At 55.1% G+C, this 16239-nt stretch overlaps 1 protein-coding gene across 3 annotated transcripts; it reads left to right on the forward strand.

The window, feature by feature from the left end:
* Window positions 1-2378: 2378 nt before the first annotated feature.
* On the forward strand, window positions 2379-12036 carry LOC132415124 (polyunsaturated fatty acid lipoxygenase ALOX15B-like). Of its 3 annotated transcripts, XM_059998266.1 has the most exons (14): window positions 2379-2525; window positions 2606-2828; window positions 3088-3169; window positions 6354-6476; window positions 6773-6876; window positions 8169-8341; window positions 8579-8725; window positions 8826-9029; window positions 10062-10148; window positions 10521-10690; window positions 10879-11000; window positions 11098-11198; window positions 11276-11446; window positions 11857-12036. In XM_059998266.1, the coding sequence occupies exons 1-14, from the start codon at window positions 2379-2381 to the stop codon at window positions 12034-12036; spliced, it is 2034 nt and encodes a 677-aa protein (XP_059854249.1). The 3 variants fall into 3 exon arrangements, with proteins under 3 accessions (XP_059854249.1, XP_059854250.1, XP_059854251.1); XM_059998267.1 differs by lacking the exon at window positions 10062-10148; XM_059998268.1 differs by lacking the exons at window positions 10062-10148; window positions 10879-11000 and having other exon boundaries at window positions 10521-10677.
* Window positions 12037-16239: the final 4203 nt, after the last annotated feature.

The following is a 16239-nucleotide window of genomic DNA, read 5'->3' on the forward strand; positions in this document are numbered from 1 at the left end:
TCTATTCTTTTTCTCAAAGAGGGCCTTCAAAGTTGGATAAGCTTGGGAATTCCCTGGTGGTCCAGTGGTTAGGACTCTGTGCTTTCACTGCCGGGGGCCCAGGTTCGATCCCTGGTCGGGGAACTAAGATCCCGCGAGCCACGCAGCCCGGCCAAAAACAAACAAACAAACAAAAAAAGGTTGGATGAGCTGAGGGTCCCCACAACATTTGGATCCATCCTGGGTGTAGTCCCCTGGGGGTTGGGGAGTAGCTTCCCCAGCCTTCTTCATCACCGAAGGCAGAAAGCAGCAGCTGGGACTTCCCTGGCGGTCCAGTGGTTAAGACTTCGCCTTCTAATGCAGGGGATGCGGGTTCGATCCCTGGTCGGGGAGCTAAGATCCCACATGCCTTGGCCAAAAAACCGAAACATAAAACAGAAGCAATGCTGTAACAAATTCAATAAAGACGAGGCTACCCTGGTGGCGCAGTGGTTAAGAATCTGCCTGCCAGTGCAGGGGACACGGGTTTGAGCCCTGGTCCGGGAAGATCCCACAGGCCGTGGAGCAACTAAGCCCGTGCGCCACAACTACTGAGCCTGCAAGCCACAACCACTGAAGCCCATGCGCCTAGAGCCCATGCTCTGCAACAAGAGAAGCCACCGCAATGGGAAGCCGGCGCACCTCAACGAAGAGTAACCCCCACTCACCGCAACTAGAGGAAGCCCGCGCGCAGCGACGAAGACACAACGCAGCCAAAACTAAATAAACAAATACATTTTTTAAAAAGAGAGAGAGAGTTTTAGTGTAGTTTATCATGCAGCAATGGATAACCAGAACAAGCTCTCCATTTCAGAAGACCTCTAAACCTTGGTTGAGAGTTTTGAAAAACTCAGGTCAGCAATCCGCTGACAGATGGTTTCTGAGAGGGACTTCTCCCAGAAAAGGTAGAATAAACACATTTTTTTTTTTTTTTTGCCTATTTCTTCCCACATCTAAAATTCCTTTGGGGATCCACCCATCTCCACCCTCCATCCATATAGTTTGTATGGGACTAATTCCAGCCCCAGCTTCAGAGTCTGTGACCAAGGCCAGTTCAGTGAGGGTCAGCCCCAGAACATCTGCAGTAAGCGGGTGACATTGTCTTTGTGCTAGGGTTGCTAAGCTGGAAGGATAGAAGCCCAGAGCTGCTGGTTATCATTTCTGCCACCACTTGGGAAAAGTCTGCCTGAGAATGAGCTAACACAGTTCAACACAGAAGAAAGCAGAAATGAAACATTGAGGAAGCACAATTCCTGACACATGTTCTGGGCACCTGGATCCATCCAGGCCTGAAGCCATTACTCCTGAATTTTCCAGTTACATAAACCAATATGTTCCCATATTTTATCGGGCTGGTTTGAGTTTAGATTATCCTGTTTGTTCATCTCTGCCTATTAAAATTGTATCAGTTTTTCATCACTAGTTTAAAACTCACCTCCTATGAGAAGCTTTCCTTGAATTATTTAGGGGATGTTTATTGTTTGGGCTTTTCTATTGCCCAGAAAAGACCTCCCCACATACTTCCGAAAAATCCCCACAGCCCTCACAGCTCATCATCATCACCAACGTGGCTACGATGGACACAGCCACCCTGATATCTTTTTTTTTTTTTTTTTTTTTGCGGTACGCGGGCCTCTCACTGCTGTGGCCTCTCCCGTTGCGGAGCACAGGCTCCAGACGCGCAGGCTCAGCGGCCATGGCTCACAGGCCCAGCTGCTCTGCGGCATGTGGGATCTCCCCAGTCCGGGGCACGAACCCGTGTCCCCTGCATCGGCAGGCGGACTCTCAACAACTGCGCCACCAGGGAAGCCCTCCACACTTGAGTCTTAACCTGCAAAAGGGCAAAGACTGGGCCTTGCCTGGGGCCATACTCACAGCACCCAACATAATACCTGGCACAGAGCAGGTTCTCAAAATTATTCATGAATCAAATAAAATAATGAAGGCAGGCCAAGAAGACTTGTAGAAAGTGGGGAGTTGGTCCTGCCTAGGCTTTTAAAGGCTAAGGAGGCAAAGAAACTAAGAGGGGGACAAACGAACCCATGAACTCCACTGGATCCCAACTCCTTCCGGCCCCACCCATCACTGAAATGTTCTGTTTCCCAAACCTCAGGACGCCCAGTCCCTCACGTCTCAGAGCACCCCAACCCCCATCTGCATCCCTCCCTTCCTGCCTCTCAGCCACGCCCTCTCTGCCCGGAGCCAGCTCTTGCTTTTGGGGGTGGTAATGGGCCCCGTGGGAACTGAGTTACCTCCACAAGGCCTGGCCAGGGTGGGGCCGTGCCTGTCCCTGGGGGTGAGCCTCTGGGCTGTGCAGTTACGTCGGATGAGCAGCAGAGAGCCAGACTCCAGCTGTCACCATGGCTGAGTTCAGGGTGAGGGTATCCACTGGGGAGGCCTTCGGGGCTGGCACGTGGGACAAAATGTCTGTCATCATCGTGGGGACCGAAGGAGAGACCCTGCCACTGCCCCTGGACCATTTCGGCAAAGAGTTCAGCGCCGGCGCTGTGAGTGTGGGGTGGGGGTGGGGGCGGCGGAGGAGGGAGCAGGAGAGGCGGTGCTCTAGGATACTAAACTTGCCCCCCAGGAGGAGGACTTCAAGGTGACGTGCCCCCAGGACGTGGGCCGGGTGCTGCTGCTGCGCGTGCACAAGGCTCCCCCCACGCTGCTCCGTCCTTTCTGGCCCCTGGCCTCGGACGCCTGGTTCTGCCGCTGGGTCCAGCTCACGCCGCCCCGGGGCGCCCCCCTCCGCTTCCCCTGCTACCAGTGGCTGGAGGACCAGGGGAGCCTGGTACTGCGGGAGGGGACAGGTGAGGGGGACACAGGAGGGAGGAAGGGCCTGGTGTATTGGGGGGAAAGGCAAGGGGAGTGGAGAGGTGAGCCGGTGTGGCCGAGGGGGAGGGACAGGGAGTTTGGGGGAAGAGGGTGGGGTGGCAGTCTGGTGTGGGAGAAACTACTTATGGGGGCAGGGGATCTGGTAAGGGGTGGCTGGAGTGGAGGGGAGAGCAGCTGGGGCCGGAGGTCAGGGGGCTTTCTCCGTCCTCCCCACCGGCTCCTCTGCTCCCACAGCGAAGATTTCCTGGGAGGACCGCCACCCCACCCTCCAGCAGCAGCGCCAGGAGGAGCTGCAGGCCAGGCGGGAGACGTACAGGTGAGGAGGGGGTTACTGGGGGGGAGGCGAGTTGCCGAGGGGATGAGGGTCAGCCTCGTTCCGCTGGTGTTGACGCGGCCTGAAGTCCCTGCCTGGTCCTCTGTCCTTTCCAATCACAGCATCTCCAGGAACTCGTTAGAAATACAGTTTCTCAGACCCACCTCATAGCTACTGAATCAGATATTGAGGGTGAGGGGCAGCAGTGTTGGTGTTTTTGACTGAAGTCTAGTTGATTTACAACGTTGTGTCCATTTCAGGTGTACAGCAGCGTGCCCTGGGTTGTTTATTTGCAGATTATATTCCACTATACGTTATTACAAGATACTGGCGTCAGCTTAATAAAAATGTGCAGCATGACAGTTGTGGGTTAAGTTTTATTTGGGGCAAAATGAGGACTACAGCCCAGGAGACGGCATTTCAGAGAGCTCTGAGGAACTGCTCCACAGAGGTAGTGGGGAAAGTCAGTACCTGTGTGATCTTGGTGAAGGGGGAGCTCTTGCAGTCGAGCACATATTTTGTTTTGCAGAAGGTTTCTAATAGTCACGAAGAGCAGTCGTCACCACGAAGGATTTTAGTGCTTTTCTGGATATGAGGTGATACGAGAATTGGGTTCATAAAATCATATCTATCTGAAAACCTGTTCTGCCCGTTTTGCTCAGAGCACAGAATGCCTCATTTCTGCTCCCCACCCTGAACTCCTTTGGGAGTTGAAAGTCAGCAACTGCAGCAACACATGATTTAGTCCTTGTCCTTGTAGAGGAGGATGGCAAGGGCCAAATTGTAGTTGACGCTGGATATATAATTCCCTGTAGCGATAACAGTAAATCCTTGTTGCTAACAATATTGGGGTTTTTTTTGTTTTTTGGTTGTTTTTTTGGGGGGGGCTGCGCCTGACCGGAGATCAAACCCAAGCCGCCTGCATTAGGAGCAGGGAGTCTTAACCACTGCCCCACCAGGCAAGTTCCCCTAGCAATATTGTTTTAACAAGCCTTCCAGATGACTCATGCCCACTGAAGTTTGAAACCCACTGCTTTTTCTTTTTTTTTTTTGCGGTACGCGGGCCTCTCACTGTTGTGGCCTCTCCCGTTGCGGAGCACAGGTTCCGGACGCGCAGGCTCAGCAGCCATGGCTCACGGGCCCAGCCGCTCCACGGCATGTGGGATCTTCCCGGACCGGGGCACGAACCTGCGTCCCCTGCATCGGCAGGGGACGGACTCTCAACCACCGCGCCACCAGGGAAGCCCTGAAACCCACTGCTTTTAAATGCCTCACTCTTGCTGGAGTCTTTCCGGGTCGCTGGCGAGGACTTCTAAGGCAGAAAGCCAGGGACCACACGCGCGAGCAAATGTTCAAAAGGTCATGGTCTGGCCAACTGGGCTGCTGTCTGAAGAGCGGGCTGCAGGCTTGCGCTTTAGGTCTCTGGGGGCACAGCAGCTGCAGGCTTACTTGGCTCCTGGTGATTCCACGTGCGTTGTGAATTACATCCCAGAGAAAACCATGGCGCCTAATCCGCCAGCATCAGCCCCAGGTGAGGGAACAGATGGAGGGAGCTGTGTCTGTGGAGTGGCCTTTCTTCCTTTCTTGGCAAAACAAGGACACAGGAGTCAGGAGACGCAAGGCCAGCCTAGGCCCTGCCGAAAGGAGCTGTGAAATCTTAAGCAAATTAGTTAACCTTTTTGATCCTTAATTTCTTCTGCAAAAGGAGCTAAGAATACCAGGCTGATTTGTGTTATTAGGAAAAACAAATGAGAAGATGGTTGAGAATGTAGCTTGTCAGCCGCAAAGCCCTGCACACGTGTGTACCGAGGTTCGTAATGCCCCTCAGTTACCTCTGATCCAAGTGGCTATGCCCTCAGTACTCAGAGTGAGGTCTCACGTCCACAGGGTCGGCATCACCTGGGAGCTTGTTAGAAATACAGGGTCTTGGGCCACCCCAAACCTACTTGATGAGAATCTGCATTTTACCAAGATCCCTGGGGGAACTAAGTTTTTGTGCATTAAAGTTGGAGAAGCAGGGTTTGGCCACCACCTGGTGGCAGTGTACTTTAACTGCAAATTGTGCTCTGAAGTTGCCTGTTCAAACCCAAAGGCAATGACGGATTGAACCAAAGAATGAATGAGGGAGGGAATGAGAGGATGACTGGCTGGGGGTCCTCAGCTTTGCAGGGACATGATTTTACCATTTCACCTAAAGGTCTTCAGGCTGTGTTGCTTGCTGGATAAAGGGATTTAAAGAGGCTAGATCTCTTTAGGCCGGGCCAGAGTACATTTCTGGGCTCCCCCAAGCTTTGGAGGCTGAAGTGTCTCTCCACGGGATGCCTGCCAAAGGCAACTGACGCCTTCCTGTGTTCCCACCTTCAGGACAGCCTCCGCTCTGTGATGCATCTGTGTTAGTCAGGAGTTTTGTGGTTGCAAGAACGATAACAGACTCCAGCTAGCAGACAGAAAAAATGGGAATGCATCAACAGGTCACAGAAGTGAGGGCTGGAAGCGTAGCCAGATCTTACGGGCCAGAAGCCAGGGTGACTCTCCTCCTGTCTCTGGAGCCCCCTAGATGCTTTTCTCTCTGGCTTCACTTTCCTCTCTCCCTGCAGAACAGCTTTCTTTGGTTCCCAGTCCACACAGTGGAAAATGGCCTTTTTTTTTTTAATAGCAACTCCTTTATTTTTAATTATTTTTAAAAATTTATTTATTTATTTGGTTGTGCCCGGTCTTAGTTGCGGCAGGCAAACTCTTAGCTGCGGCACGCACATGGGGTCTAGTTCCCTGACCAGGGACCGTACCTGGGCCCCGTGCATTGGAAGCACGGACTCTTCACCACTTCACCACCAGGGAAGTCTTCCAGTCCTGGTGTTTATGTGCTATAACCCAGATATCCAGAGAGAGATGACCTCTGGTCCAGCCCCAATCTCCAATTCCCTGGGAAGGATTCTGATTGGCCTTGCTCTGGCCAGGTGCCCAACCCTGGACCAATCAACTGACCAGGGGAGAACATGGCTGTGGGAACATGGCAGCTCTCCCTGCGGCCTTGAGGGTGGAGGGGAAGGGCAGAGCCCAGGAAGACCCCTGCTTGTGGAAGGGGGCTGGCCCTGACCAGGGCCTCCAAGGGGTCTGCCACTCCCTCTCCCTAGTCAGTGGTTTCCCTGAGGCTTCTTGCTAACTGCCTCCCTGGTCCTCCCTCCAGCTGGAAGACCTACATCCCAGGCTGGCCTCGCTGCCTCAACGAGGAGACCATAAAAAACCTGGACCTCAACATCAAATACTCTCTGGCAAAGAACATCACCTTCTACCTGCGAGGCAGCTCGATGTGAGGATGCCCACCCTCTCCTGCCCCTGGGCCTCAGGGGTACGGGTACCCCTGCCTTCTGCCCTCCCCCACTCAGCTCCCCCACCATCAGGGATGTGGGTCACACAGCCCAGCCCAGGGCACGGCCTCTGCTCACCACCTGTTCCAACAAGGTGAGGATGACGTCAGGGGCAGTGACTACCACGGTCCCCCCCGGAGGCTGGTTCAGGACCCCAAGATGGATAAGCGTAGCCAACGCGGGCGGGTCTCCCAGGGCCTCTTGCCTCCCTCTCCCCACTTTTCACATCTTCTGGCAGGTTGGCACATCTGAAACTCAAAGGGCTGCTGGACCGCAAGGGGCTCTGGAAGAGCCTGGAGGAGATGAGAAGTGTGTTCAACTTCTGGAAGACCCCAGCCGTGGGTGAGGGGCTCCAGCCGGGGCTCCAGACCTCTTCCCTGGGGTATCAGCTCTCCTGGCTGTCAGGAATCTCAGAAAACCAAGCGCCAGTTCACTGTGTGACCTTGGGCAGGCCCCTGACTCCCACGAGACCTTACTTTCTCCTCAGACACAGAAAAGGACGTGTCGTGGGGGCACCTCTGACCTTCTAATGCCTTGTATCCATCAGACACTTGTTGGGCTACTACACATGAGACACTCGCTTAGGGACTGTGGACACAGTCCTTGCCCCCACAGGGCTCCCAGTTGAGCAGACAAGTAGACATTAGGCTCAAAGGCAAATAATGAGTTTCGCTTATGAAACCTGTGCATCAGCTCCAGTGAGAGTGTGTAAAAGGGGGACCTGGCCTAGTCCAGCTAGGGAACTCTCTACGGAGGTGACTTTTATGCTGAGACCTCAAAGTGGGGAGATGTCAACAGCGCCAGGCATGGTGTGTGAGCGCAGAGGGTGCTTCAGGTTCGGGGGGGGGGGCGGTCCGGTGCATGTGAAGGCCCTGAAGATGGAAGGAGTGGAGACCTTTGAGGGGAAAGATGCTGCTGTGGCCAAAGGGGATTGAGCCAGGGAAGGAAGACAGGAGGCGAAGCAGGAGACGTGCATGGGCCCTGGGCCGTGCAGGACTGTGGAGGCCGTGGCAGGAGCTCGGGCCTTTCCTAAGGGCAGTGGGACCTTCAACCAGCTGCCAGCTGGGGAGTACTGTGGCCAGATGTGCCGTGGGGAGGGGGCTGTTAGGGGACAGGAGTGCAAGCAGGAGGACCAGTTATGAGGCTCTGGCTGTGGTCAGCAGAGGATGGAATCCTCAGCGAGGCAGTGACAGCAGAGATGGAGTGGACGTGTGGAGCAAGAGCTACTGAGGATGGAGAATCGGTGGGACTCGATGGGCGGAGGATGGGGGGAGCTGCCGAGAGGACTCCGGGCTCTGCCACCTGCAATCCAGTGGATGAAGGTGCCATTCCCGGGATGCCAGGCAATGGGCTGGGGACTGGGCTAGAGCAGGAGCCCATGTTCAGCCTCCAATATACTGTGTTTGAGTCATGGGGTTGGAGATGGCAGGTAGATGGTGGGACTGGTGGGCTGGGGACTAAGGTTTGCTGTTTGGTGAACTGAAGCCAAGGGGTCAGAGGAGGTCACCCTGGGAAGTACTGCATGAGAAGAGAGGGGAGCACAGGATGGACGCAGGAGAAACGCCACAATGGCGCTCAGGGGGAGACCCCTGGGCGCTGGGGTGACTGGTCCCATCTCCCCTGCCCCCCTGCAGAGTATGTGTTTGAGCACTGGCAGGAGGATGCCTTCTTCGCCTACCAGTTCCTGAATGGCCTCAACCCGGTCCTGATCCGCCGCTGTCGCCACCTCCCAAAGAACTTCCCTGTCACTGATGCCATGGTGGCCCCAGTGTTGGGCCCCGGGACGAGTCTGCAGGCTGAGCTGGAGGTGAGGGGCACAGGAGTCCTGGCTCTGCACACCCCCATCTCAGTGCTTTGGGCCCATCCCCTACTGGAGAGGAATAACACTCACATTTGTTAAGGACCTACTGTGTGCTACGTGCCAGGAACACCCTCTCCCGTGCACAGTATCCTGGCCCTGAATCCTCTCCCCACCCCCCTACTCCCCACCTTCTGCCTTTAGAAAGCCAGATGGCAGCCCTGGCTCCCCTTCTCTCTCCCGCAGAAAGGGTCCTTGTTCCTGGTGGATTACGGCATCCTCTCTGGCATCCGCACCAATGTCATTAATAGGAGGCCTCAGTTCTCCGCGGCCCCAATGACCCTGCTATACCAGCGCCCAGGGTGTGGGCCCCTGCTGCCCCTCGCCATCCAGGTCAGCAGCCGGGCAGGCGACAGGGCAGGGGCAGGGAGAGGTCTGACTAAATGGTTGGCAGACACTCAAGGCTGCCTCTCCCCACTGGCCTCTCCTATAGCTCAGCCAGACCCCTGGGCCCGACAGCCCCATCTTTCTGCCCAGCGACGACAAGTGGGACTGGCTGCTGGCCAAGACGTGGGTGCGCAATGCCGAGTTCTCCATCCACGAGGCCCTCACACACCTGTTACAGGTACACCTGGTGACCGAGGTCTTCACCCTGGCTACGCTGCGCCAGCTGCCTCACTGCCACCCACTCTTCAAGGTCAGTGGCCCAGCAAGACGACCCAGACTGTGCCCCAAGCCTGCAGGTCGCTGCACCTGGGCCTGCCCTTCGGGGTCCTATGCCCCCTGTCCCCACGTGGCCCTGTCCTTTCAGGCTGAGATGCTGAGCCCCCATTCTGCCTCAGCAGCATCTCCCTGCACAATTCCCCTGAGAGGCTGCTTTCCAGCAGGCCCTGAGCTAGGGTGAGGTGATGAGGACAGGCGCGAGGGAGAGGACCGCATGTGAGAGCAGGCTATGCCCCAGAGAGATTCTCTTCTTAGGGGAGCTCAAGCCAACAGCGATCACAGAAGCCCAGCTCCTAGGAAAGGAGAGACCTGGGGCTGAGAGATGCCAAAGTGTGAACATGGCTTTGACCAACAGGTTTTCTGCAGATAGCTGCAGGGTGGGGAGCCCTGGGAGGGAGACCCGTGTCTCTAAGGTGGGCTCTGCTAAGCCTTCAGATGGCCCAGATTCATTTCCTCCAGGGACCTGGAGCATCTCCTCTGTGAAGATGAGGGGTCCACAGCTACTCACATTTTCTGATTCTTCCTTAGACAGTCTCCTGGGTCCTGATGCAGGCCCTACTCTGTCCTCTTCAATCCAGGCTGATTCTTTCCGACAATCTACAGCTCCCAGGGCCTGGCACTCAGACGTGGTCTCTAGGGGACCATTTCACATTGCCAGGCCCGCAGGCCCTGGTTATCACGGTGCTTTGCCTGCCTGGGGTTAGGAAATCACAGGAGGCCAGAGCTGGAGGGATTCATAGTGCTGTCCAGATCAGCCCTCTCATTTGCCCAGTGATCTGATGCCCAGAGAGAGGAAAACACATGCTCAAGGTCACAGAACAGGATGCTGGTGGACCTTAGCCCCCATCACTGGGCCTGGAGCCCTGATCCCTATCCCAGGCTGCCCCCTTGTCCCTGTCATCTCTCTCCATGTGTGATTGACAAGCCTGGGTTCCTCTATGGGGGGCGGGTCTGGGGCCACAGAGACCCAGGCTTCGCCTAGCTCTGCCTTCTCTGGCCCTTACAGCTGCTGATCCCACACACACGGTACACCCTGCACATCAACACGCTGGCCCGTGAGCTACTCATTGCCCCCGGGAAGGTGGTGGACAGGGTAAGGACTGCTTTAGGGAGGGTGGGGATGGGATATTCCTGCAGTGTAAAGAATCTGGGGTCTTGGGCTTCCCTGGTGGCGCAGTGGTTGAGAGTCCGCCTGCCGATGCAGGGAACGCGGGTTCGTGTCCCGGTCTGGGAAGATCCCACATGCCGCAGAGCGGCTGGGCCCATGAGCCATGGCCGCTGAGCCTGCGTCCGGAGCCTGTGCTCCGCAACGGGAGAGGCCACAACAGTGAGAGGCCCGCGTACCGCAAAAAAAAAAAAAAAAAGAATCTGGTGTCTTGGGGTGGGAGTGGCCCTGTCTCCCCAACCACTATTACCTCCTGCTTCTGGAGCAAGGGCTGTGGTACCCAGGAGTCCCGTTTCCCAGTCCACAGGCCTTGGCATTGAAGGTTTCTCTGAGCTGATACAGAGGTACATGGAACAGCTGAACTATTCCGTCCTGTGTCTGCCTGAGGATATCCGGGCCCGAGGAGTTGAAGACATCCCAGGCTACTACTACCGGGATGATGGGATGCAGATCTGGGGTGCAGTGGAATGGTGAGGGGGCCAGCCCCAGAGAGCTGGGGCCTTGGGGGACAGGAAGGAAGACTGGGAAGGAGAAGGAAGGCCCAGGGAGGCGTCCACCAGGAGGAGGGCCGGACGTTCATAGCACTGGGACCAGGCGGGGGCACTCCTCAGAGAGGGTCGGGGTTCACAGCTGGGATGGAACCCCGTGCACCTTGCAGCTTTGTCTCCGAAATGATCGGCATCTACTACCTGAGCGATGAGTCTGTCCGCGATGACAGTGAACTCCAGGCCTGGGTGTGGGAGATCTTCTCCGAGGGCTTCCTAGGCCGGGAGAGCTCAGGTAGGGGGACCTCGGTTCTTAGGTTCTACCCTCAGGCCACTGCGGCATTGTCCTCAGGACCCTGGTAGCCCCGTTCCCAGCCCAGCTCTCCCTGCAGGCGTACCCTCCTCCCTGGGGACACGGGAAGCCCTGATACAGTATGTCACTATGGTGATATTCACCTGCTCGGCCAAGCATTCCGCTGTCGGTACAGGGCAGGTGAGAAGGGTCAATGCCAGGGTGGCGGGACGGAGGGGGCCGGGCTCCTAGCCTCACTCTGCCCTCTCGGCCTTCAGTTTGACTTCAGTGCCTGGATGCCCAACCTGCCACCTACCATGCAGCTGCCACCGCCCACCTCTAAAGGCCAGGCAAGCCCGGAGAGGTTCATAGCCACCCTCCCACCAGTCAATGCCACATGTGATGTCATCGTTGCCCTCTGGGCACTGAGCAAGGAGCCTGGAGACAGAGTGAGTGTGGGGCTGGGAGCCAGACCAGGCCAGCCCTGGGGTAAGGGAGGCGACACTGTTTACTCTCCCTGACCCACACCCCACTGTGCCATGAGACCCCGGTGAGTCTTCCCAGGAGGACACGAGGGCATTGGACATCTCACAAGGGGTCAAATGGCCAAATGAGATGATGCAGAGTCACCCTTAGCTGCAAGGGCAACGTGTGATATGTTCCAGTGAGGCCGCCCCCTTTAAAACTCTCACTTGAGCTTTCATCCCCGAGAGCTACCTGCAGTAATCATCACTGTTCAGGGGGAGGGGGCACGGGTGAGGCTCAGTTGTAGGCTGCTTCATGTCCCCCAGGGTGGATGGCTAAGGCGGATCCTGGCTGCAAAGCAGCCCCTCCACCCAGCCTTGTGTTTGGTTCCCAGCGGTCCCTGGGCACCTACCCGGACGAACACTTCACGGAGGCGGCCCCGTGCTGGAGCATCGCGGCCTTCCAGAGCCGCCTGGCTCAGATCTCGCGAGACATCCAGGAGAGAAACCAGGACCTGGAGCTCCCCTACACCTACCTGGACCCTCCCATCATCGAGAACAGCGTCTCCATCTAAATCCCCTGGGGAAAAGGGCCCCACATGACATCCCTTTGACCCCATAGCTCTAGGCTACCTGCCACCCAGAGAAAAGGACTCCCCAGAAAACCAGGCCCCCATATGCCCCTGCTGGGTCTGGTGTAACTCATCCCCAATACACCGCAAAACAGAAACAAAAAAAACCCCCAGAGAATAAAAGCTCATTGGACGGCACCACTATGCCTTTTGAAGACTCCAAGCCTCAAAGTCCTGCACAACCACAGCCCCCTGGAAGGGTACCATAGGGGGAACACAGTCCTGCCCCCAATCCCACTGACCACAGCTGACTGGACCTAATGGTCATGTGGCTCAAGGGCAGCCCTCTTCCAGACCGTCCAGCAGCATAAGGCGTGGCCCGCCTGAAAACTGCTCGAGAGGTTGATGGTGACCTATGGTCCCAACTTTAAAATGAACAACCCACTGAGAAAGGGCCATGGGAAGCAGGGCAGAAGGAAGACCTACTGCCGGGGACTTGCAGGCAGTGCCCACATATGCTTTCTAAAAAAAACATACCCTGGGACTTCCCCGGTGGCTCGGTGGTTAAGAAACCACCTGCCAATGCAGGGGACATGGGTTCGAGCCCTGGTCCGGGAAGATCCCATATGTGGTGGAGCAACTAAGCCTGTGTGTCACAACTACGGGAGCCCACATGCCTAGAGCCCGTGCTTCGCAACAAAAGAAGTCACCGCAATGAGAAGCCCGTGCACTGCAACGAAGAGCAGCCCCCGCTTGCCGCAACTAGAGAAAGCCTGCGCGCAGCAAAGAAGACTGAGCACAGCCAAAAGTAAATAAATAAATAAATTTTTAATTTAAAAAATAAATAAATACTACATTAAAAAGTGATAAGTGCTGAAGAGAAGCTATAAAGCAGGGAAGGATAATACAGTAAGTCCCCTACACACGAGCCTTCAAGTAGCCAACTTTTAAAGATGCGAACATGCTTTCGCATATCCAATCACCTAAGTTAGCTCCCGTGTCTGGTATATATTGTCATGTCCCTGCATCCTCTGCAAGTGGTGGTGCTTTTGTGTACTTTACTGTACAGCGCTGTATAGAGTACAGCAGTACAGCATCTTTATTTCAAGCCCAGGATGTCTGGAAGCAAGAATAGAAGCAGTGGTGATGTAGCTGGTACTGCTGAGAAGCGCCAGCTGTTGTACTGCACTGCTGTACTTCTCAAGGTACCGTCCTGTAAGATTAAAAATGTTTTCTTTATGTTTTGTGTTTGTTTATGTATTATTTGTGTGAAAAATATTATAAACCTATTACAGTACAGTACTGTACAGCCAGTTGTGTTAGTTGGGTACCTAGGCTAAATTTGCTGGAATTAGGAACAAATTGGACTTATGAACGTGCTCTCAGAACACAACTCATTCGTATGTAAGGGACTTACTGTATAAAGTATAGGGGAGCAAATTTAGATATAGAGTAGCCAGGCAAGAGCTCTTTAGAAGGGGACTTTTGAGTAAAGGTATAAAGTGTGGTCAACTCCTTCCAACCACAGGGCCTTTGCACATACTGTTCCCTCTCCACCTCTTAGACCTGGTTAATGTTTCCTCTTCCTTCAGATCTTAGCTTGATAATTGCTTCATCAAGAAAGACCAGGTTTAACTCTTAATGGCTCCCAGAGCACTGTAGATGGATGGATATCTTTCTTTTCCACTAGATTAGACTGTCTGTAATTTGGTTTGGTTTTCTCCCCCACCTCCAGGCACAGTACCTGGTAACTGGGAGATTCTCGAAACACGGGTTAGTGATGAGGACAAGATCAGGGTTGGGAACTGAATCAATGATGGGATTGGAATGAGGATGAATATTCAGTAAGGATGAGATGAGGGGTAGGAAGTGACGTGAGGGCGGGGAATGCCTTAAGGGGATGGAGGCAGGACAGAGAAGAGGCTGGGGATGAAGGTCATGCACCTGCTCTGTGACTGGCAGAGCTGTCTCATTTGCCTGGTCACAGTACTCTCACGGGCTGTCAGGCCGGTCAGGCCTGCCCTCCTGGGCTCTGCTCAGCCACCCTGATGACCCTTGTGTGATGCGAGGAACTTGATGATTCAAATTTGCATCTTAAGATGAAAATTTACCCAGCCTCCTGCCTTCTAGCCACTGCCCTTCTCTTGAGACTGTGCCCCCAGGGGGCTGCTAAGGCTCTGTAAGGAGCAGGGCCAGTGGAGGGGGGAATTGAGGCTCAGAGGTTTGGGAAACTGCACCTCCAGGCCCCTCTGGGATGCTGGGTCCTGGAGGAGCAGGGGTGAGAGGCCCAGCCTTAACCTTCTAATCCAGCAGTAGCATCACTCTGTGGGGGTGGGAAGGAGGCAGGGGCACACAGTCAGCCTGGAGGGGATTGTGGGAGGGGATTTGGAAGAAACAGGGGAGGGAGCTGATGGTGTAGAAGAGTTTGGGCGCCATTTTCCAAATCACAATCCATTCTCAATAGGTGTCCCCCAGCCAACCCCTCTGTCCCAAAAAAAGTAGGAGTGGTGGCTCCAGGTTTGATCAGGGCTCAAGTCTGGAGTGGAAATTAGGTTCCCAAGGGAAACAGATGGAGATGGGGATGGTGGGGACGTGGATGTGGCCGGGGACATGGATGGGATTAGGCACGAGGATGTAGATGGAGCGCTCCCCAGTTACAACCAAAATGTGGATGTGTGACTCTGGGTAGGTGCTCATTGGGCTGAAGAACTGGTTCTCCTTGACCAGGGGTGGACCCGGAGAGCAGGAGAGGCCCCAGAGAAGGATGTGAGCTCGCTGGGTTGGCTCACAATGAGCCACCCACACAGGAAGCTGAGCCCTCACTGCTGGGGCACCCACCCCACCCCCACCTTGCCCCACCCAGAGCTCTGCAAGGCAGGGGAGCAACCCCTGGAGCCCCCCGCCCCCCAAGACAGAGGGAAAACAATCAGATTGGGTCACTCCCCTACTGTAAGCCAGAGCTTAAAACCGTGTTTCCCTTAGAGTCAAATCCAAGGACTCAACTGTGGACTATAGGATCGTGCATGACTCAGCTTCCATCCACCCCTGGGTCACCTATTGCAGCCACTCGGGCCTTGAACGCACACCCTTCAGGGCCCTTGCACTTGCCCTGTCCTTGTTTGTAACGCATTTCCCCCCAGTCTCAACTCAGCTGTCACCTCCTCAGAGTGACCTTCCCTGATCACCACATCTAATGCTCCCCCCCACCCAGGTCATGCTAACACACCACCTGGTTTCATCTCCTGACTGCACTTGCAACCATCTGAAAGGATGTATTTGTTTATGTGTTTGTTTATGTGTTTTTTGTCTGCCCCCATAAGCCAGTTGAAGTAGGGGTCATGCCAGGGGAATTGACAGCCGCGTCCTCCACATACTGTCTAGGGAGACAGGAGCCATGAGGCAAGCAGACCCCAGAACGTCAGTGCTGGAAGGGACTTTCCCGGTCTTCACGTTCCTCCCATTTATCTGAAAAATCTGGGCCACTGAGGCTGAGGGACTCGGAAAGAGGGCTGGTATCTTCTCTTTACACCATACCAGCTGCCCTCCAGACTTACGGAAAAGCACAGAGGGGGTCCAGGGTGCAAGCTGAGGGACACCACCTGTCTGACAAGGCTGGAGCTTTACATGGGCCCCCTCCCCACATCCTGTCCCCAGAGGCTTCCAGAGCCCACGGAGGATCCTACGTGTGGCCAGGTGTGTCTCCCCAGTAAATCTCCCTCCAAGCTGGCTTTCTGGGGAAACAGATTCCGGTGATCCCCCCTGGTTCCACCCTCTCTGGCTCTGGGACATTTGCAGACGAGGCATGTCTTCTAATGCTAACTTTGGTGCAGGCCAAGGAGTGTCCGTCCTCTTGGAAAGACAAGCTGCCTGACTGTGCCCTGACATCCTTCCAGCGCATCCCGGTCCTGCTGTTCTAAGTCAAGGCCCAGGTTTACGGGGATGGCACATCCAGCCCCTGCTATAGTTATTCTAGCCACAAGGGGGCGCCGTTGGGTATGTCTTATTCCTTGATTTTGTTCAAAGGCGAGCAGAAACTGGTGATTTTGGCTAAATTCTTAGGTTGGAATCTGCAGGTGAGACATCCCCAAACACGCCTCTTCATGCACAATGCCATGGGGATCCTATTCTCCCAGTATCACATGTTCAGGAAGTGAAAATCCGATCTTTGGCAGAGCCAAAGTCTGCCCCACGTCCACTCCCCAAAGA

The sequence above is a fragment of the Delphinus delphis genome, chromosome 19 (assembly GCF_949987515.2).
Source record: "Delphinus delphis chromosome 19, mDelDel1.2, whole genome shotgun sequence".
Taxonomy (NCBI): domain Eukaryota; kingdom Metazoa; phylum Chordata; class Mammalia; order Artiodactyla; family Delphinidae; genus Delphinus; species Delphinus delphis.

Bases quoted from the DNA above. Each gene is read 5' to 3' on its own strand.
- LOC132415124 (XM_059998266.1), top strand. From the start codon at position 2,379: ATGGCTGAGTTCAGGGTGAGGGTATCCACTGGGGAGGCCTTCGGGGCT. The intron at 6,477-6,772 runs GTGAGGATGCCC...ATCTTCTGGCAG, and splicing joins TACCTGCGAGGCAGCTCGAT to GTTGGCACATCTGAAACTCA. The intron at 10,149-10,520 runs GTAAGGACTGCT...CCCGTTTCCCAG, and splicing joins CCGGGAAGGTGGTGGACAGG to TCCACAGGCCTTGGCATTGA.